This window comes from Trachurus japonicus, chromosome 1 (assembly GCF_045865225.1).
Source record: "Trachurus japonicus isolate A0001 chromosome 1, Traja_1.0".
NCBI lineage: Eukaryota > Metazoa > Chordata > Actinopteri > Carangiformes > Carangidae > Trachurus > Trachurus japonicus.
Window position 1 is genome coordinate 31,005,250 of NC_140907.1, and position 23,273 is coordinate 31,028,522.

Sequence of the window (23,273 nt, forward strand, 5' to 3'; positions counted from 1 at the left end):
CTCTTTGAGTAACTAGTCAGATTTCATCTATTCATCTATTTGAATCAATAACCTTACTGATACACATTTTGTATCATTACACGTGATTGTAACTTTTTTTTTTTCCCTTATAAGTGAGAGAAACACATGTGGCCGTTCACACGCTAATGAGAGTGGATGTTAAATGTGCGGCCGACGGATGTGTCGTGTTTTGATATGAGGTCACCTTCTCCTCGGCGTCAGAGCAGCGTCTGTGAGTGACGGGATGAGGTCACCTCTCTAAACATTTACCTTCCTCTTTCACCCGGACCATTGTCATTTCCTCGACCCCCGAGTTTGGAATAACAACAGTAACCGCGCAGCAACCAGAGTGAAAAATCACCTGCTAGCTGTTAGTTATTCCACCGTGTGAACACACTTATACCTCAAACCAGTCAGGTTGGTGTGTGTCTGTGTGTGTGTGTGTGTGTGTGTTTTACTCTCATGTAGAAATTCACAGGGGTTTTAGCTTCAGTATTATGATCCACCAGATAATCTCTCACTCTCTCACACACAAAGAGACGCCTGTTCAGTTCCTCTCTCTGTTTTAAATGAAATCTTAAATCCTCCAGTCACATAAGCGTTTACTGACAAACGTGTATCACTATCACACTCCTACTTTGTTTTCATATAAATAGTTTATTAGTATCAGTAACATGTCGGGAGGATTTCCTCCCCTCCATTCTTTATGTGGATAACATACCTAGATAGAAACAGACAGCGATAGAAAATGAGAGGTTATAAAAATAAGAGGATATATTGTAGGTGCATATGTGCGTCCACATGTGTGTGTGTGTGTGTGTGTGTGTGTGTGTGTTCTGCTGAGGAAGAGTAAATCTTGGAGTACAAAACCTAATCCCAGTCACTGTTTCTAGAAAGGATCCCATCCAGTTTATAATCCGGGTCGCTGAGCGGTTTATACCCTGGAGAAGGAACAAGACGCAGCCGATAAGTCCTCCGGTATCCCAGAATCCACCTCACTTCTGCCCAGCGTCCCGCATTTTCAGCGTCTAATCTTTTTTTTTTTCCCCTTCCTCCACCTCCGTCGAGGAATCACGGCGACGAGGAAAACCCTTGTGTCTGTGTGCGGTTTGTTTCTGTCGCTCTCAGTTTGTTTTATATTGTTTTTGTTCAGTTCAGGTCCAACGTTGAGTCGAAACCTCCCACAGGTTCACGGGTCAGAATAAATCCCATCAAACCTTTCAGTCCCTCGCTGTCGGGTGGTGAAGATGTTAGAGGCAAAAGGTGCTTGTTGTTTTGCTGCTTCTGGTCTTTTTTTCTCTCCTCCACTCCTTCATCCGTCCTCCGAGTCTTCACCTGATCCCTGTAGAGAGACAGAACAGGTGAATAACACAGTTACAAATCACAAATACTTCTACTGCATCTTTTTTTTTTTTTTTTAACTCATCTGTGTTTTGAATATAAGACTGGGTCATTCCCCCTCTCTGTCTCCCCATTTCCTGCCTGTCTCTCCAACTCAAATAAATGCGCAAAAGCCCCCACCCCCCCAAAATAAACCCAAACAAAAGAACAGAAGATGTTTGTTCAACCGCTGCTGAACGATGAGCTGTGCTGCTTTCAGTATCTTTAAAAGTTTTAAATAAATCAAATAACAAAGTGATTCTTTTTTTGAAGCAGATAAAAGTCATTTGTACTTATTGTTTTTTCACTGTTTCCTGCTCTTTCTACCTTAGTTAGTTAGTTAGTTTACTTTATTGTCACATATAATTACAAGTAATTACAGTGAAATGCTCATGTCCTTTGGTTATTTGCATAACATAAATAGAGATGCAAGAAAAATAAAAGAAGAAAGAGAGAAGGATATTTAAAACCGAAAGAGGTTGGAAGTAGATTAAAAAATATAATATAATGGTGCAATGGGAATCAATCAGTATAAAAAAAAAGAAAAAGAAGAATGTAACGGGCATATCTTTGTATGTATACATACAGGTATTTTTATGTTATTAAAATCAAAATCTCTGGGTATTTGTATATTATTTAAAAGTCCAAAGTGCAGTAGTGCATGTATGAGTGTGTGTGTGTGATGTTTTGTTGAGTTCAACAGTCTGAAGCTCCTGCTCCTAGAAGAACCTGCTACACTTCCTCATCAAAGTTACAATTTGTTTTCTGAATATTGCATCAGTGCTGAGTCCCTTTGCTCTAAAGCATTTTGCTGCGTGTGTTTTGTATTTGTTCTCAATAAAAAAAATTAAAAGGGACAGTGTTGGAGTGATTATTATTGTGTGTCTGCATTGGGATAATCTTCATTTCAACAGTGGCTCATTCAACTCGATATGTTATATGTTATATTTCTATGTTCATTTGATATATCGGTGCAGATGCTGCTGCTGCCTGCAGGTACGGCTGGTCGTGTTGTTATTCACTGTGAGTTGTTTGTCAAAGTGAGTTAGGCTCATGAGACCGACATGAACGTCTTCCATCACGTTCACAGAGCGAGGAGGTGACGGTTTAAAGGAGATAAAACACAGTTAAACGTTCAGGTGATGTTGATGTGACTTTTAAAAGTCAGCAGACAATCACATGGCTGCTGCTGCAGGGAGCGACCCCCCCCCCCCCCGACCTCTGTAGCAACAACTGAACTGACGTCATCCTTCATTGTGTGAGTTATAGTTAGACTCACAGTGAAAAACAACAACAACAACAAAACACACTGCTACTGATATTTAAAGCAGAAGTAAGTGGTCCGGTCGTTTTCGCTAATGCTGCGTTCCAGGCAGGCTTTTGAAATCGTAAATTACAGCTTCAAGTCACAACTTACGACCTTGTAGCGTTTCAGGCAACCCACTCGTGTTTTTCCGACCTGTTTTACCGGTGAAAGTCACTATAACGGCCACTCGTAACTTCCGACCGGTGAACTCGTACCAGATCGAACTGGTACGACTTCACGGTCGGAAAAATACGAGTTTCCTTAAACGCACCATAACAGTCCTCGTCCCTACGTCGCCACATTCACGGCGTTCCTTGGCTGCACACACAGCCCTGCATGCCGTTCTCTCTCCTCATTGGATAAAAACTGTAGGATACGATAAATGTTTTCTCCTCGGCTCAGAGCAGAGCAGAGGGACTGAGAGACCCGTGTTTCAGACCAAACACTCTATGTAAGTGATTGCTGTCGGAAGATATAACTATTTAAGACTTATATTAACACAAATATATCACTTACTTCTGCTTTAAGTAACACATTTTTGTTGTCACAGATGCAAAGCTGCAGATTATAACAGGCACAATTTCTGTCCTGGGAATCAAACCTGTGATTTTTCTGTCAGTGAACACACTGAACACACACACATCTACAAACACACAGTTTATAAAACCATTCAACTCCATTCAACACTTTAATATATGCTGGAACTCAATTATACTGTGTGTAGCTGGCTGAAGTCCAGGAGGGGGATCCGTATAGTAGGGAGCAGTGTGTGTGTGTTGCGTGGGTGTGGGTGGGGTGGGGGGGTGTTGCCCTGAGGGAGGACCAATTCAGACAAAGAGGAAAAACACAGTAAATACTTCAGATCTCTTATCAGCTCATTCTGGTGTCAGTAGACACATTCAGACAGGAGCAGCACTCACATGTGAAATGAGCCAATACATCAGCACACACACACACATGCACACGCACTCACATACATGCACACACACCCACACACACACACACACACACTCACATACACGCACACGCACACAGCTGTGTACCCACCATTGTCTGTGTCTGAGTTGGGGCTGCTGTGGCGTCTGTTGGTGCACATGCAGTCCAGGTGATCCTCCAGCTTCACCTGCACCTCCCTCAGCTTGGGCCGCCGCCGCACGTACTCCACCTTCGCCACCTTCAGGAGAGAGAGACAGAGAGAGAGAGAAAAGATGGAGGAGACAAAAGATTTCAAAAGTGAAAACACACAAAAGTATAAGGAAACATTAACATCAGCGGGGAAGTTCCCACCCCAGAAGGAGACAATGCTCTGAGACAACTCATTAGCAGCTGATGATGATGATGAAATCCACCGGCAACGTCGACGCAGACGGAAAAGTCAACATCTAAATGTTAAAGTCTTTCTTCTGTCTGACACCAAGGAGCCTCTGTTTCATTTCTGGGAACTCCTGTTGTGCTGTGCCAGAACTCAGAGCTTGACAGACGTAGCAACAGTAACCAGAGGGGGCGGAGCTTAAAGGGATACTTAAAAAAAAATGTTATGAAAGTTACATTTCTGATTCCTCTGCTGACCTCCAGATACCTCCGTACTGCTCGTCTGTACTGACCCAAGTGTCCTGAAGCCGCCACATGAAAAAGTTGATCGGAAAAAAATGAATGTGATCTCTGTTTTTATCCTTGTTGTAGTAGTAGCTCCCAGTGGCTCTGTTGATGTGAGATGACGTGTTTACATCAGACATCCAGTGGTTTACAACGAGGAACAAACATCTCACACAGCTACTGCTACAACAAGGCTGAAAACAGAGATCACATTCATTTTTTCCAAACAACTTTTTCATGTGGCGGCTTCGGACACTTGGGTCAGTACAGACGAGCAGTGTGGAGGTATTTGGATGTTTCATAGTGTGTGTTTTGGACGATTTAAAAGTGAACTCTATCCATCGCCATTATATGAAAATCCGTTGCCAGCCGGACCCCCCCTGGAACTCCTAAAGAGTTTTGATGACGGTGAGTAGATGATTGGTGAATTATCGATTTTGGGTGAAGTATCCCTTTAATAAAGACCGAAGTGAGTGGATTAAACATAGTGGACAAGAGCAGCCGGCTACTGCGATTATGTTTTACCTGAGCTCATTATTTGCAAACAACCACCATCCTGTACTTTACCTGTCTAAGCACACAGGTACAGGTGTGTGTGTGTGTGTGTGTGTGTGTGTGTGTGTGTGTGTGCGCTCTTCTTTGGATGAGCCAGAGCTTTGACGCTGCCAAGTGGTTTGATTTCACTAACTCTCAGTGAGGCGTGTGCTGTTTGTGTGTCGAGACACGTCACACTTTGCTGCTGAACCTGGTGAATTGAACAGAAACAGGTCTGTCTTAGTCTCACACACACACACACAAACCCATTACCACATGCAAGGGAATGTACTGTAACAATGCTACACACACACACACACACACTACATGCTGAAGCTCACATCTAGGCCGAGCAGCCAAGTCAGTGGAGCTTCAGGTCTGATTGCAAAACATCTCTGCTTCAAGTCTGAACAGACTGAGACAGAGTGAAAAACACAGAGCAGGAGGTTCAGCTGAGGTGAAGGAGCTGCAGCTTCAACATCCACCACAGTTTTACAGGTTTGAGTCCCGGCAGCTTGTGAATCTCATCCTATTATTAGTTAATTATCACTCCGTATAGTATCCGTTACATCAGTCTCACACTTTATAAACCTTCACAGAGCCATTGTGTTGTTGAAACAAGGTGGGAGGTGGAAGTACGCTACATGGCACACAGCTCTTCCTGCTAAAGCCAATCTACTGAAAATCACCTACTAATCATCAGCAGCTAATCAATCCGGGTACTAGTCCAACCAAAGAAAATGTTCAGACATGTTTCCTTTTAGGCTCAGGGAGGTGGATGATGGGAATCATGGAGAATCCTGCACCAGGAGACTTCAGCTGTGTTCTTTCTGTTTAATCTAAACTTTGTTTTAATTAAATATGGTTTAGATTTTATATAGAATTATCTTATTTCTTTTCATCTCAGGAATAAGGTAAATATCAAGCCACATGAGTTATGAGTACTGGTACTGAATACGGAATTTCCTGGGGGAAAGGGATCAATAAAGGTTTATCTGTCTGTCTGTCTGTCTGTCTGTCTGTCTGTCTGTCTGTCTGTCTGTCTGTCTGTCTATCTGGGATCAATAAAGGTTTATCTATCTATCTATCTATCTATCTATCTATCTATCTATCTATCTATCTATCTATCTATCTATCTATCTATCTATCTATCTATCTATCTATCTATCTATCTATCTATCTATCCATCTATCCATCCATCCATCCATCCATCCATCCATCCATCCATCCATCCATCCATCCATCCATCCATCCATCCATCCATCCATCCATCCATCCATCTATCTATCTACCGCAGAGGGTACTACCCTACCCTCTGCATGGGTTTCCTCCGGGTGCTCTGGTTTCCCCCACCACTAAAAACATGCCAGCTAGCCTGATCCTCCAGTCAGTGCCCCTGACCAAAGGCACTGGCTCATAATCTGGAGTTGGTCCCCGGGCGCTGCACCGCGGCTGCCCACTGCTCCTCAGGGATGGGTTAAATGCAGAGAAAGAATTTCACTGTACTAGCTGTATATGTGACAAATAAAGTACCTTTACCTTACCTATCTATCTAACTGGGATCAATAAAGGTTTATCTATCTATCTATCTATCTATCTATCTATCTATCTATCTTGAAAATGGTCTTGCATTGGTTTGGTCTCGGTTTTGGACTTGTTTTGGTCTCAGGTTAACATAGGCGGTCTTGACCACAACACTGTTAAATGCATTACTGTAACATACCTGCTAATAAATGCTGTCTATTCTCTATATGAAGGTTTTTAAGAGGAGGGTTGGAGGCCACTGGTCAACCAGGATCTTTCCCTCCAGCCTCAGCTCACCAGGACAGTCTGGTAACATCACACTGACCCACTTGTCCAGCGAACACGAGACCCTGAGACACTAGAGGCAGTCGCTTCCTCCGACCTGAGGGGAGCATCAATCCGTCGTTATCCAGAGTGCGAAGACCCCAACGCTAATGTTATTTTTCGCTCTCTCCCCCTCTTTTCGTCTCACATGTGGACAAACCCCGGCTCAGCCTCGGCGCTGCCACATCCCCTCCGGCTGTGTGTGAGTCCATCTTGTTGCAATCGTGACCGTTTGCCCTCCGAACGTTGGATCTCAGCACATGTGAGTGACTTTATTTTTGATTTCCTCTGTAAGCGGACGCATGGCGACTCCTTTCATCTCAGATTGCGTATCAGCGGGGGCCAAAGCACAGAGAATCAAGTTTGCTCCTCGACTCCTCTCTCTCTCTCTCCACTTTCAGACCTCTTGACCTCTGGCAGCACACGCTAACAGCTCCTCTCATTTCTCCATCGTCCACTCTCTCGCTCTCTCTCTCAGTGCTTTTCATCCTGGCATGTTGTCTTTGTCTAATTACAGTAAGTGGTGTGACAGTTCAAAATGTATCTTAAAGGGATAGTTCAACATTTTGGCAAATTGGCCCATTGCCATAATCCCTATAGTCATGGCAGTAGGTTTGTTACCTTTATTTGTTGGTGCAAGCTAATTTTAGAACGGCGGAGCAGAGCCGTGAGCTGCTCAGAGCTATGCTACGGAGGCTCTTCTTGGTTTCCCTCATTAAACTCATCAAATACACAATCCAACAACTCCAAAACGCTCTGGTGGACAAGTTGTGACCTGCACATTCACCACGCTATGAGATAATAACAGAACGTTACCAGACAGAGTTGTTTTAGAGGTAAATGCTATGACTGCTTGCTGAAAAAGTGTCCCTGAAGGCAACGCACATCAGCAGTTTTGCATGAATTTACCTCTAAAACAACTCTGTCTCGTAACGTTCTGTTATTATCTCATAGCGTGGTGAATGTGCAGGTCACAACTTGTCCACCAGAGCGTTCTGGAGTTGTTGGATTGTGTATTTGATGAGTTTAATGAGGGAAACCAAGCAATCCCATGAGCCTCCGTAGCGTAGCTCTGAGCAGCTCGCGGCTCTGCTCCGCCGTTCTAAAAACATCTTGCACCGACAATTACAGGGAACGAACCTACTGCTATGACAATAGGGATTGGCAATTGGCCAATTTGCCAAAATGTTGAACTATCTCTTTAAACAAGTGGAACTACTGTTGTAGTGATGTTGAATATCAAGTTAAAATTGTAATTTCCAAGATTTAAAATGCATCTTGATACCACACACACACACACACACACACACACACACATGCACACACACACACCTTGGGTCAGCTTCCAGTTGGCAGGGTGTGACTGAGAACCACTTGGGGTTTAGTGAGTCTTATTTCCAGCACTGGCAGAGATCAAAAGAAAGCTATTATGTTCTTGAACTAAGTCAGTGCCAGACTCTCCCTCACCGACACACACACACAGTCACAAACACCAACACAATGGTTAAGCTGGGGAGAGTAATTGTTTTTGGCAGGTGTGTGATTGTGTGTGAGTGTGTGTGAGTGTATACCTCTAGTGAGTGGCGGTTGTGTGTTTACATGCCATCATTAGTTCTGTGTGTGGTGCGTTCAGGGTCGAGGCCACTAAAAAGACAAATAACAAAAGCCTCTCACAAAATGTTTGTAGAGTGATTAATAGTGTTTGCCAACAACAGGCCAACATGTCGAAACAGTGAGAATAAAAGTTAAGAAAGTTACATTTCTGCTTCCTCTGCTGACTTTGTAATCACCTGTGTTTGTTTGTGTTAAAGGGATACTTCACCCAAAATAGACAATTCACCAATTTTCTACTCACTGTCATGCCAAGGAAGGGTTTGGAGAACTTTCAGAGTCATCAAAACGCTTTTGGAGTTCCAAGGAGTTTTTCATATAATGGCGGCGGATAGAGTTCACTTTTGAATCGTCCAAAACACACACTATGAAACATCCAGATACCTCCATACTGCTCGTCTGTACTGACCCAAGTGTCCTGAAGCCGCCACATGAAAAAGTTGTTCAGAAAAAATTAATGTGATCTCTGTTTTTAGCCTTGTTGTAGTAGTAGCTCCCAGTGGCTGCGCGAGATTTGCTGCAAGATGTTCTTCCGTGTTTACATCATACATCCAATGGTTTACAACGACGAACGAACATCTCGCAGCAAATCTCGCGCAGCCACTGGGAGCCACTATACACCGCCATTATATTATATGAAAATCCGTTGCCAGCCGGACCCCCCCTGGAACTCCTAAAGTGTTTTGATGACTCTGAAAGTTCTCCAAACCCTTCCTTGGCATGACGGTGAGTAGAAAAAAATGGTGAATTATCGATTTTAGGTGAAGTATCCCTTTAACATTGTCTGTGCCACAGGTTGGTCTCAAGTAGCCTACACATAGAGGTTCCCAGGATAACAAAAGAAAAAAAAAAAAAAACTTCAGAGGAAAATGAAGTTAGTTTTTAAAAGCTAGTCTAACTAGTAAGTGAAAGTATTGCTCTCGTGGGACTCCAGAGGAACCCACTGTGTTGCCTCCACCCTTCCTTCTCCTGGCTCCATTATTCTCCACCCAGCCCTTCACCCACTCTGCTGCTGTGTGCAGAGTCTCTCAGCTGCTGCACCACTCAGGACGCTGTTGTTGTTGCCTGTGAGTCACAGCAATGTCTTCCAGCTGCAGATGCAAACTAAAGTAAAAATGTATTTTGCTCAACTTGACTCGATTTGATTCGAGACGAGAGCTTAGGCTCCTCAGGAAAAAGTCACAGCTATGACCTCGACAACAGAAACGTATAAAGCCTCACAGTCTCACATCCATCTGATGAATTCAGTCAACCTTCTGTCCCGTCTTGTTTCGTACCTTGACTGTGCGGTGGTGTTTGCGCGACGCCTGGCATCTCATGTTGCTGGTGTTGCAGCAGCCGGTGCAGCGTTTCACCTCCACGCAGGGCGGCCAGATGATGAAGTTGGCCGAGGTGGAGTCCACCTGGCTCCTGGGGATCTCATAGATCGTCGTCCTCACCTTACACGACGCCGGCAGCGCCTCCTCCACCACTGTAAAGGGGTCACAGACACCAAGGGAGAAGTTTCAGACTCGTGACGATATGAACCATAAATCATCATGAACTTGTAAAATATGTATTGACCCTGATGATTTTCAGCATTTTGGCAGCAGCTTGTTGGAAAAATAATCCAGGTACAGCTCACAGATGAGTAAAAACTAGGGCTGTCAAACGATTAATTTTTTTAATCGCGATTAATCGCATTTTTTCCATAGTTAACTCGCGATTAATCTCTATTAAAAATATTATATATGGCGCTTTGGACTTTCAACCCTCCAAAGTGTTATAATCTCTAGACAAACAACTTTTAGACCAGACCTAGCAGACCTAGTACCTAATCATAACACATGATGCATGAAACTCACACAGAATTGAAACGAATTGCATCCAGTGGAAATTGCCCTTTACTTTGCTACGCCTCTGCCTGGCCATGTGCATTTGTTGACAACAGAAGCCGTCAAAAAATCAATACATCGCCACGTGCATTTGTTGACAACCAACGATGTCAAAAAAATCAATACATGGCCATGTGCATTTGTTGACAACAAAGCCGTCAAAAAATCAATGGATGGAGCTGTGGATATATGTTAGACTGTGTATATTTGTGTAGCAACCAACTTGAAGGTGCCTTACCGCCACCTACTGGACTGGAGGTCCCACACTCCAGTCCTCCAGTCCAGCAGACAGAGGACAAAATGGGCTGCGATTAACCGCGATTAAAAAATTTAATCGCGTTAATTTTTTTAATTAATCTAATCGCGATTAACGCGTTAACTCTGACAGCCCTAGTAAAAACATGAAATCTACAGCAGTGGGTGTTAAAGGATTAAAGGGATAGTAGGGATAGTTAAACATTTTGGCAAATTGGCCCATTGCCATAATCCCTATAGTCATAGCAGTAGGTTTGTTACCTTAAATTGTCGGTGCAAGCTATTTTTAGAACGGCGGAGCAGAGCCGCGAGCTGCTCAGAGCTACGCTACGGAGGCTGATGGGATTTCTTGATTTCCCTCAACAAACTCATCAAATACACAATCCAACAACTCCAAAACGCTCTGGTGGACAAGTTGTGACCTGCACATTCACCACGCTATGAGATAATAACAGAACATTATGAGACAGAGTCGTTTTAGAGGTAAATACAGAGACTGCTTGATGAAAAACTGTCCCTGAAGGCAACTTGCGTCAGTGGTTTTGCATGAATTCACCTTGAAAATAACTCTGTCTCGTAATGAGTTTGATGAGGGAAACCAAGAAATCCCATTAGCCTCTGTAGCGTAGCTCTGAGCAGCTCAAAAAAATAGCTTGCACCGACAACTGAACGAACCTACTCCTAAAACATAGGCCTAACCATCATAATCACTGTATGTTATATTTATAAACAGAATAATCATGAGACATAATGTGTTTTTGTTACATATTAACATTTTATTATACATGGTGATATGCAAGATTAATGTGATGTGAAATGAAATAAACCAACATGTCTACTCATTTGTGTGTGTGTGTGTCTCACCGGTGCTCCTCCTGTGTCTGGTGGGTGTGTGTGCTCTCTTCAGGTCAGGGAAGCTGTGAGAGAAGTCCTTGTGGAAGCTGTGTTTGGTCTCCTCGATCACCTCGTTCTCTGGGCAAAGACACAACAACACACACACACACATTCAGACATCTCACACTCACATCACATCACTGATACCAACACCATTCATGAAATATTCCCACAACCTTTAAGTCTACACACCAACACTCTGAGATCTATTTTGACTGGGAAAATGACACATGAGGGGTTCATTTACGAAGCTTTTCCCTCATGAAACTAAAGGAACGTTTGGTTTTGTGTTGCTCAAAGTGTGCGACTGTGACTGAGCAGCAACAAACAACCAGCTGCCTGCAGTGGGCTGTTTGTGGCAGACGTCTTTCAAGTCTCTCCTGATCAGAGCCTAACCTGGTTACTCTAACTAAGTTAGGATGTTTATATGTGTCAACGGGTTACTGGGTTCTCTGCATGTAGATGTAGCCGGTGAGAAACGCAGCACGTGCATGTATATGTGTATGTGTGTGTCAGGTACAGTTGAAATCTAATTGATAAAAACAACATGGACACACATGCTGCATCAGGAGTTCAGCCAGGTCACCCGCGGGTCGGCAGATCTCTGCAGCGGAGGAAATGTTGTTTTGATCAGCCAGAGATTTAATCACTTTAAATCGGCCTCTTTGCTTTTCTAAGTGATTAGAAACCAAACTGTGAGTTCTTCCTGTGTGTTTGTATGAAGAGTCAGACTGAGTTCTGTGCAGGTTGGAGTATCTGCTTTTACACATCTGAATATTTGATTCTATGACACCACATACTGTAGATATCCATGGTGCTACAGTATACCAGAAAGTAATGCTGCCCTGAGGCCAGTTTATCCGTGGTGTTGTTGTGTGACCCGATCATTTAATCAGGACAAGCGCTCAAAATGTCATTTGTACAAGTCAGGGATTGTCAGGCAAATGCCGTTAATTTAATATATTTTATCTCCAGACATATTTGTAAGTCTAGTCTGAAGAGAGCAGGCCGCTTGTAGCAGCGTCCTCTTCTTCTTTAACTCTATTTCCCTCAGAGGAAAAATCTGTCTCATGTTCAAAAGAAGCATTAAATACACACTCTTATGCACAGAGATGAATAAAACACATAAAACATAGAAAGATATGGAAAACTGATTAAAACCAGCTCATGAAACAAAGTATAATAGTGGTCAGTTACTAGACTGGTAACAAACTTGAGCACTTTATAGTTCGTCTGGGTTTTATCTAAACCAGAAATATTCATCTCTTATCGTATAACTGCAATATTATGTAAACTCAATCTTTACTCTCTTTACACAACCAGTTAATCGTATTACGAAGACAAAAACCTGTTTGCAGGTAACTGTGGATGAATGTAGGCAGCAGGTGCATCACATACAGTGAAGACTTATAATAAATCAAGTTAGACTGGAGTCTGCTGAATATGATTTGATTTTATGTGATGGCACATAAAATGAATCTTTAATCTTGACAGGCTGTAAAATGAAAGCAAGCTGCTGCAAAGTTTGATTTAATGATTTAAAGTCAAACAAGGGAGGGGTGATTGTTTCCATGACAACATAGGCATTTTTTTTTGAGCCAACATCTGTCATCAGGAGATGTTTTCAAGGTGTTTACAGCTTCATCAAACTGCTACACTGCTCAGTCCTGCCAACCCAAAGGATGTTCAAAGACTTTTCAGAAGAAATAAGTTCTGACCGAAGATTAAGTGTGTGTGCATGTACATGTGTGTGTGTGTGTGTGTGTGTGTGTGTGTGTGTGTGTGTGTGTGTGTGTGTGTGTGCATGTGTGTGAGCGGGAAAAAAAGAGAGAATGATTCCTGGAAATCACCATAAATGAGGTGTGGGCTGGACAGTTTTAATGTGATAGTGAATAAAACACCTCACACCTCCTCTTGCATGTGTGTGTGCCTGTGTGTGTGTGTGTGTGTGCACCCACCACTCTCAGTGCCTTGTGTGTGAGCAAGCAGTCACGCACACACGCCTGCCTACATACACAATGTGCCTGTGAAACACAAAGTCCTCCTCCGACATCTCCCTCTCTCTGAGTCTGTGCATCTCTCGCTCGCCCTGACATGCAGGAATTTGAGCATGAATTATACATAGCAACACAGCAGCCTTCCAGCGAGCCCTGCTCTCAAACCAATAATGGGCAGCATGACAACAGCATAATGAAGTGAGCCACTTGACCCCCACCAAGCCGGGGAGCCGTCACACCCGACATTTGCATCTCAATGATGCCAGGATTAATGGTGGCACCGCTCGGAGAAGCAGACATTAAAAAAAAAAAAAATGAATCAACTATTTTTTTTCACAGGCGAGAGGTTCGGAGAAAAAGAAAAGTTTCTGTGGCAGAAATGTAAGAGTCTGACTCGAGGCGTAGATGCAATTAAGCCTCAGTTATTTCCTCCTTTCTCACCTCGATGATTCAGTCGCTGCTGATTTATGACCAAGTTAATGAGAACTGGCATCTATAGGGTGTTCAGAGGAAACAACCCACAGCAGGTTATTGGTGTTTAAAGCTGCAGCCAAATCACTGTGTATTCAAAAGCAGGCTGCTTTTATTAGATTTTACATATTTCACTTGCAGCCTGGACGTAAATGTTCTTCCAGAGAACTACAATGTTTTGTGTAACATGTCCTTTAAAGAGTTAACGACAGGAAATATTTTCCAGACTGTATAAATGAGCTAATAACTCCAAACATTCAGACTCTCTACAGTGAGTTGAGAGGTCTTGAGGACTTGTAAGAAGACATTTTCTTATAAAAGACTGGTTGGAACAAGTGCAATGTTGTCCTTAGTAAAGGTGCAGCTCCAAAACAATACAATTCCCATAATGCAATAGCTTCATCTGATCCTCCAGGTCTAGTAAAGCTTTAAAAACTCCATCTGTGTCTGGAGGAGGCATCCATCCCAAAAAAAAGTTAGTCCAAGCCCCCTACACCTCTGCTGACATCACTGTGATGTCATGTTTTTACTTTTTCTGTTTAAACTTTACACTCTCCTGCACAGAACCACAGATTTTACACAACTATTTTGGCTATACACACAAACAATACAGTCATTTTTTTAAGCACAAAACTGACAAAGATGTGAGAGGAGCATCCCCTCACTGCACTGCAACTCACTACTAAATTCAAACTGATCAGCACAGGCAAGTTTGATGTTTGTCAGTCAGAAACTTGAGTAAATTTAGGACAAACCCTGTTCCTACATAAACCACTTTTTGTTCTGTCAGGATTTAAGATGACTTGTGTTGCAAAAAACTGGTTCTGATTGGAGTTTTTTGGGGAGTTCACACATTTTATCAAAAGGCTTTTACTTTGAAAAATCAGCTGAGTAGGCACCATATAGGCTACTTGTATGTTGCTCAGAGGTCAACACACACGTCATAAAAATGAACTAAATTTCCTATGCATGCTGAGTAACCTGGTTTTACAGTAAGTCTCTAATCCAGCTCTCCGGAGTGAGGGAGTTTATATTATAATGAAGCGCTTTACCTACGGAGTCTATCTCGAGCAGCCGCTGGAGGTCGCTGATGCTGCGGATGTCGCTGCGGGAGAGCCGCTCCAGCAGCTCCCGGGGGAGAGGAGACTCCTGCGGGGAGAGAGGTTTTACTGGATGGGTATAGAGTGAGGAGATAAAGCCTGTTACTGCGTTAAAGCTCATATAGATACAGACAAACATCACCATAACTGAACACGGTTAAACTGACAGAGCCTTGATGCCTTCACTGCGCCAAGGAAAAAGAGGAAACACGTGCGTAATTACGCAGACTTGGTTTTAATCCGTTGCATTAATTTTGCAACAGAGTGTCTGACACATCTGACTGTGCTCATATCAACCACCACACGCCGTCTTCTTACCTCAGCAGCGGTGCGTAACAGGCAGAGGCAGCCGGCGAGGAGGTGGTAAATTGCGGGTCTCATCTCCTCTCAGATCCGCTGCATAGGTACCAGGTCGAGGCGGTGGTCCACTGCTGCAGCAGCCGGGCTGTCGCTCCCTGGCCTCGGGAGCCCTGAATCATCCCTCGGGAGAACTGGCCGCCACCACAGCCTCAGTAAAAGCGCGAGCCAGGAGCTTATAAAACTTAAATGATCTTTAAACTCCTGAGTGAAATGCGGTTCAGGCAGAGACTCGAGCTGATCCCGCTCCTGCTCCTGCATTCAGTGTGAATCTGTTGGAAGTGTGAGGCAGGTCGATTCCCAGAGTGAAGGAAAAGAAAGAAGAAAAAAAAAAGTGAACATAGGCTACAGCAGGTTAAAGTCCCAATCAATCACCAATCAGTGGAGCCTAATCGATGTGAAGCTGCGGTGTCCAGCTGGAACAGGTGTCCAGGGGAAGGAGGGAAACTTCTCTTTACATTCACACATCCAACAATATCCATCATTTTGTCCTCAGTATAATCCCGTCCAAATCACACAGTTGTGCATCCTGCAGCGGCTCAGCATCATCAAAAATGTGTACAATCCTTTTATGTGAAACTTCCAGAAATGATCCGAAAAAAAGAAAGGAAGAAAAAAACGACGTAAAAGCGAGAGAAGAGAAAACTCTGGTCACTCAGGCCCAGAGGAGTTGGTTGTCAGCTCCCCGCGGTCCTGTGATCTCCGGGGTGAATGAAGTCGAGATGCTTTTCAGTCACTGGATATAGCGGTGCGCGTCCCCGTGGCGGAGCACCGAGAACGCGCTTTGCATAATAAGCGACAGAGCATTGTAGACAGACAGCAAAGTCCAGGAGGAGAATCACAACTACAGAGACAAGTCCTGATGATGATGATGATGATGATGATGATGATGATGATGATAGACTTGAAATGAATCTCGTGCATCACTACAGTCTGAGCCTCTTATAATAAATAATAATTAACTCTCTTTGTGAAAGTTAATTTATAACCCACCTTAGAAAAACATTTTGTGAATAAGTCAGTGGCCCCACTTCTTCAATTACCCTCCTCTCCTTTCCTGTGTGTGTGTGAGTGTGTGTGAGTGGTAGATTAGTGACCGTGTCAGTGTTTAATTGCTGTGTAATAAAGCTCATTAATGAGTATCCAGACAGGAAACTGACTTCCCTGAGAAAGAGAGGGGGAGTGAAGAGGTTGGAGCTAAATACAAGGTCAAGGGTTCACCAAACTAAAATTCGTCATTAACCAACGGCGAACAGGAATCTCTGGGAGCCACGAAACAAAGAAAGGATGGATGCAGAACTGAGCTCTAAATGTTGGCGGGTCTGAAGTGGTTCACACACTTCTGAGCCAGCTCACGACAGTTGTGAATAATGGCTGTTGTTTCTGAGAAGCAGAAGTCAACGCTCTGACAATAGAGATAAGATGGTCACAAACCTGCCTCACACCAACAGTTTGGTTTTCACCATGACCAGAACTTTTAGGGATAGTTCAACATTTTGGCAAACTGGCCCATTGCCATAATCCCTATTCTTATAGGAGTAGGTTTGTTACCTTTAATTGTCGGTGCAAGCTATTTTTAGTTGTTTTCGAGGCAAATGCAGAGACTGCTTGCCGAAAAACTGCCCCCGACAGGAACGCGCATCAGCAATTTTGCATGAATTTACCTCTAAAACAACTCAACAAACAACATTTTTTTTTTTAGAGTTTAGAGTTTATTTATTTAGCACACCAATTTCAATGGTGCAAGGAGGGAACGAAGCCAGTTGGCTTGTACATAGGTTCCACCCCTATAACAAATTACAGCAAGACAAATTTCAATGGCTAACAAATAAACATAGAAAAAAAAGAGATAAAGTGCATACATAATCAATGTCATATGAGCAAAATGAACAGAAATGAACTTTTTTTTTTTTTTTCAACAAAGCCGACCAGAAGGCAATCTATGGAGCGATGTCTACTGAAGTGAGTAACGTTAACAAGAGCTTACGGGTTGTGTTTGTGTCGTCCATGTTTCTTGTGAGACAAGATCTGGGACACCAGGTCGGAGGCGCTGATCTTTGGTTTTCTGCCAAGAGACGCAAGGTGAAGGGCAGAGAGCCTCCATTCTCCCTGTAACAAGTCATTATCTATCATAATTACTGAGAAGCTGTTTAATTAAGGTAGAAATCTTGCATAGTTCCTCTTTAACTTGTAGTTTGGGGAACTTGTTGTTCCATTAGTTCATATTCATGCACCCGATATTTATCACTTCTGCTAATCCTGATGAGGATTTCAGAGAAATGTGCTGCTGAACACATGTTAGTCTGTCAAATAAAGCTAAACGCATGTTAGACATTCAGACTGAAGAGTTGTGGTGCAGTTTGGGTGGTTACGGTTGCAGTTTGCAGTTACAGTAATGACCATAACCATCCGACAGCACCAGTCTGGTCCTTAAATGTGTGTCAGACTGTGGATCTGTGCCGTGAAAAGCAGTTTGCATACAGTACATGAATCTCTTAGTGCAGTACATTTCTGAGGGAATGTGAAAGACTTTTCCAGAGCTAAAGCTTCATAAAGCGGCGCTGGAATCTGGAAATCCAGCCTCAAGCACTCAAACATGCACGTACACATTTTTTACTCTCCCTTTGTCTGTCTCACTTTCACATGCACAAACACACACACACACGGCTGTTTACACAAAACCCTTAATTCAACCGCACACACGTGGTTATTTAAAATGAGTTAATCTGAGTCAGTGTTGCAGGTTCCTGTGAGGACACGGAAACCCTGAGCTAAGAGAGGAGAAAAGGCAGGAGGGGAAAGGAGGGAGGAAGGAAGGAAGGAAGGAAGGAAGGAAGAAAGAGGAGAGGGAAAAGGAGAGAGAATGAGAGCAAGAGGAGCGGAGATAAGAAGCTTGTTGATACCAAGATGAAGCCTATTTGGATGAAAGAAGATGACAGCGGGGCGACTGAGCGCATGAGTGTGTAGAAAATCCACCGTGTGTTGGACCAAACACTCCCCCAATTAAAGCCCATTTAGCCTGACAGAGGCTAATACCATCACAACAGAAATCCACCTCTGTCTCTCTCCCTTCACTTCCCCTGAACAGCTTCGGTGTACCCAGCAGACACACACTCACACTCACACACAGACACACACAGACAAAGAACCGGAATGATGGAGGGGAAATGGGTCAGAACCGATTTGGATCCTGAATGGCCACACTCGTGCCGTGACGCTGCTGTCACTTCCTCCTGGCAGCAGCTTCTCCTGTGATGCATCCCACTTGTTCTGTTCCATCGTCTTTCTTTTTTATCTTCTTCTTCTTGTTTGTCTTTTCTTTTCTTTGGGCCCAGTCCATCTCACTGTTACAGACGACGGAGAACAAAAACTTTTAGTGCAATTCGGAAAATGGCACTGCCAACATTTTATGTGGAAAAAAAAAATCATAAGTTTTGCTTTAAAGGGTCTGGTCACACCACAAACACACTCACACACACTCTCAAGACAGTTTCCAATGGTGGTATGAGGAGAAAATCCACAGGTCGATGTTTAGTGAGAGTTATTGTGAAAAATCTGCTGATGTATTTTCTCCTGGCAAATGAAGCCACTGATTATGGCTATTCCATTAAAATCTACTCCTTTTAAATATCTATAAAAATACACACTCATACATTAAGTAGTAAATTAAGATTCTAGATACATTTGCGTGTCTATTTCTTTTTTACATCTATAAATTTTAAGATTTCATTCAATTGCTACTAAACAAAAACATGCTATAAAATTCAGTGGAAGCTAGTTCTCTGTACCTTTTTCGGGGGTTTTGACGACACTAAATTTGAATGAATGTTACAGTCAGACATTCAGATACTGCACAAATTTCAGATAGTAAACCTTTTGAACTAAAAAGTAAACAGCGGGTGATTTCTGTGGAAAAACGAGGTAATCTTAGTCAAAAATATGTGCATTACATGTGTGATGCTACAACTAGGGGGTGTCAAAGGTGCACACTAAAACCGCCTGGGTTATTTCTTTAACCCAATTTCTGGGTTGCTTGTGTTGAGTTAAAATTATGGGTTATTTTTCAACCAGTAACCAATTTTCTGGGTTATAGAGCTAATATTTTAACCCAGTTCTTGGGTTGTTTGAAATATAACCCAAAATTGTTACATAATCCAAAGAGTAACCCATTTTCTGGGTTACACAGTTTTTTTATTTCTTTAAACCAATTTCTGGGTAGCTTGTGTTGGGTTAAAATTATTATTAATTATTTGTTGAAATTAGATAAAGTGAATAAAGGTACTTTAATAGTAACTCAAGATTGCCAATGGAGTGGCAAAGTGCAGAGTGTGTTGATCAGTAACCAGAGGACTGAAGGTTTGAATCCTGCTATGGGCACAATAACCCAACATTGTAGTCAATATAACCTAACTTTTGGTTAAGTACTTAACCCAAAAGTTGGGTCAAAAAGAACAAATTCGTCTGGGTTGAAATAACCCAGAAAGTAGTTGGTCCCCTTTTAAACCCAATTTGGGTTATTTTTGACCCAGGAGTTTTTAGTGTGTCAATTTAACACATAGGGCCTTTAAAGGTCTTGTTTTTTTACACTACTCACAAAAAGTTAGGGATATTTGACTTTTGGGTTAAGTTCATGGAAAATGTAAAAAGTTCATGCTACAGTGAGATTATATTGTGAAAGTTGGGTGTTTAAGTATGCAATGGTAATGTCTTCATTGAAATGAAACAGTGATGGGTATAACCACAACAAAAAATGTCAAAGGGTCAATAAGCGATGTCATGTGACCAAAGGACGCCCACTCCTCTGTCTCTCTGTGTCTCTGTTCAATCTGCTGATGACACTGTCACACTCTGAGCTCAGTGGACACTTCCCTCTGACAACATCCCATCATTATACAGATGTGGCCTTGGTCTCATGTGAACAGCATGATGAAGAGGACAGCTTCAATACAAACTGTCCCTGAACCAGATTCATGGATCAGACACTTGTTGTTGTGATGTTTGTGGTTTATCACCTCATTAGAGAACAGCATGTTATGTTAAAAGGTCAAATTAAGGTCACCTGTAAAGGTTATGCTGTATTTTATGTAGGCGAATATCTCTAACTTTTTATGAGTAGTGCATGTTTACATTCTGTAATTACATTATACCAACTATCACTTCAATTTAACATTGGTAGCTTTTTCTTTTTTCACTCTCAGTGAAAGCCAAAGCTGTATGAGTCCTCCATTGTCTTTACGAACCCACTTACTTACATTATGAAACACTCTATATGACTGGCAGGATAAATGTAGTTTGCATCCAAAAAAGCTTTATCCAGCCTCCACCACCTCCTCCTCCTCCTCCTCCTCCTCCCTTTTCTCCCACATAAATTTCCAAGTGGAGTAGATATTTTATAGTAGTCTATTTATAACAAGCCAGGGAAAAGTTTGCTGTATCACATGTTTTTTTCTTTCTTGTACAACTTTTCCAGCTCCTTTCCTGGAAGCATTACTGACACACATGAACATGTACAGTTTGCACCACGCTGCTGAGGTTTGGGTGGACGTTGCTCAGGAGCACTTCAGCAGAGTCTGGTAAGGTCGATGCCAGCAAAAACGTTCCCACCAAACATGCCCTCCTGTGGGAGAGGGGGAATGCCACCACTGGGAGCAGAGTGAGATGAAAATATAACAGTCAGATTTAGGGAGGAGCGTGTGAGAGATATGAACAGAGACAGAAAAAAAAAACAGAGTGTTTAAGAGACGTTGAGGCAGTAAAAGTTAATCCAGCGAGCGAGGGATAAAAACTTTTACGAGTAGGGTGGGGGTGAAGGGCTATCCCCGAATTAATTCACAAAAAAAAAAAAAAAACCAAAGCACATGGTGGAAAAAAACTCTTTATACACATTTTTCCCTCCCGTTTCTCTCTTTTCAATCCAGCCAACATTAATAATTGAAGCCCTTTCCAAAGAAAGTCAGAATGGATTTCACCGTTAAACCCAGAGTAAGTCTACCATTGGACACCTGCCAAAACCTATTGTGCGACGCATGAATGTTTGGTCACCGGCCAACTGCAGATTTATCCTGGATTACCATCTCAAATATGCCGGCATTTACCTATATGTAATGCTACCCCCCCACCCCCACCCCCACCACCAACCGCCCCACCCGTCTGTTCATCACAGGCCACAAGGCTTGGAGAGAAAGCTTTATTTGGTTCTGTTTGGGGAGAGGGGAAACACAGGGCCCTTGTGCTGTGTGGACTCATAGTAATGAAGACAGAGAGTCAGCTTAACTGGACTGGGCATACAGTAAGTGCCGGACCTCCCACCACTTTGATTCACATCTACTCTGTATTGAACAACACTGGGACTGAAAAAAGCATTCAGACAGACCATAGTGCTACCAGTGATGGACACAGTTGGAGTTTTGTTGCTTAAATAAAAAGACATAATACCGCAAGTCAATCTCCTACTTTTACTTAAAAAGTGATGGCGAATCAGGAGATGTGCTCATGTAGAAAGCATTTTGTGCTTTAAATGCAGAGAGTCATGGGAAAATATTGTAATTTTAAAAAATTCTTAAAGGGATAGTTCAACATTTTGGAATTTTGGAGAATTCGCCTATTGCTATAATCTCTATAGTCATAGCAGTAGGTTCATTACGTTTAATTATATTCGAGAAAGTGAAAGTATAGAATAGGCTACAGTTGTTTAAGATTGTGGGTAGTGTTTTTAATCATAATTTTAAAAATAATAATAATTCGTTAAAAAGAGTTAGGGTTAGGTTTTTTTTTTCTTTTTTCAATTAGACATTTTAGGCGACCCCACGTGGGGTCCCGACCCCAAGGTTGAAAAACACTGCTAGGGATTATGTCAATAGGAGAATATCCCTATCCCTTTAACTGTGTTTGAGTGATAAGAAACACTTAAAGTAAGTTTTTAAAAAGTGATTTATATTCAAACTGTTGACAGATGAGGAGGAGGAAGAAGAGGTTTATATGGGTCAGATGAAAATCATAAAGTTTTCAGTAGCTACAAACCAAAAGTACACCCACTACTACGATTTGCTCTACTAGCGACCCATAACGTAAAGGTCAAGGTGCAGATTTATGTGACGGGTGATGAGATTAATGGACATTCTCTATATTTAAAGTCAAAGCAGGTGTTTCCCTTAGATAAGAAGACAAAAAAAAACATTTCAGCAACATCTCTGATGAGTCGGTGGACAGCAGGCCAGAGGAGGTCGTCCCTCTGATTGGCCAAGTGACCAGTCTCATGCCAGAGTGGCTGAGTTAAAGACTGAACTGTGTGATTCACTTTCAGTGTATCTTGAATGTCGTACCTTAAGTATGACACACTGGATGGGGCTGCGCACTTTGGTGGAAACGTTATCCTGAGAGATAAGAGGGCCAGGCCTGCATCTGTCAGCCAGCTGGGACCGAGGACAATGACTCAGTGAAACTCTGTGCTGCTTCTACGGTGACCGAGGACACGACCTTGAGGTGGGCGTTGGTTTCACCGGGCAGTGTGAGTGTGAGAGTGTGATGCAGATAAAGTACACATGGTGAGTTGACTTTGACTGGAAAAACAAAAAATAACAATGTGGTCATTATATAAAAATTATGTAACGTGTGAACTAAAAATATGTGAGAGGAATATTTCTCTCATGTGACAGACGTGTCTCTGCCTTAAGACAAAACATCTCAACACTGATCCTGCCTGAGTACTTCCTGCACTCTTAACAGGGTTCCCACATGTTTCTTAAACAACTCAAACTCAAGGACTCTCCAGGACCAGTTCCCTCAAATTCAAGGACCCAGCACAGCATGTGTACGTGTATACTATGTGCACTTGTTTTATGTGTATGTGTATACTATGTGCACCCTAAATGCATGTGAAAATGAATGTGAATATGTGAATTATATTATGTATGAAGTATGACATGTTTTTAGGAGGTAGCTGTGTTAGCACCTGTGCCTAAGAAAAATTTACTGTCATGGACAAATAAAGTTAATCTTAAAGGGACAACGAGGAGTTTCTACAGCGGCAGAACGAAAAATTCTGCGACAA

The 23,273-nt window shown here is 42.5% G+C and overlaps 1 protein-coding gene across 2 annotated transcripts; it reads right to left on the reverse strand.

The window, feature by feature from the left end:
* Window positions 1–637: 637 nt before the first annotated feature.
* Window positions 638–22,784, reverse strand: LOC146992244 (platelet-derived growth factor subunit A-like). Of its 2 annotated transcripts, XM_085785027.1 has the most exons (8): window positions 22,546–22,784; window positions 18,403–18,567; window positions 15,185–15,495; window positions 14,819–14,915; window positions 11,269–11,376; window positions 9,553–9,746; window positions 3,734–3,860; window positions 638–1,342 (listed from the first exon to the last, which is right to left on the reverse strand). In XM_085785027.1, the coding sequence occupies exons 3-8, from the start codon at window positions 15,245–15,247 to the stop codon at window positions 1,332–1,334; spliced, it is 600 nt and encodes a 199-aa protein (XP_085641153.1). In that variant the 5' UTR covers window positions 15,248–15,495; window positions 18,403–18,567; window positions 22,546–22,784; the 3' UTR covers window positions 638–1,331. The 2 variants fall into 2 exon arrangements, with proteins under 2 accessions (XP_085641153.1, XP_085641142.1); XM_085785016.1 differs by lacking the exons at window positions 18,403–18,567; window positions 22,546–22,784 and having other exon boundaries at window positions 15,185–16,697.
* Window positions 22,785–23,273: the final 489 nt, after the last annotated feature.

Bases quoted from the DNA above. Each gene is read 5' to 3' on its own strand.
- LOC146992244 (XM_085785027.1), bottom strand. From the start codon at position 15,247: ATGAGACCCGCAATTTACCACCTCCTCGCCGGCTGCCTCTGCCTGTTA. The intron at 14,916-15,184 runs GTAAGAAGACGG...CTCTCCCCGCAG, and splicing joins TGTTACGCACCGCTGCTGAG to GAGTCTCCTCTCCCCCGGGA. The intron at 11,377-14,818 runs GTAAAGCGCTTC...GTCTTTGCCCAG, and splicing joins GCTCGAGATAGACTCCGTAG to AGAACGAGGTGATCGAGGAG.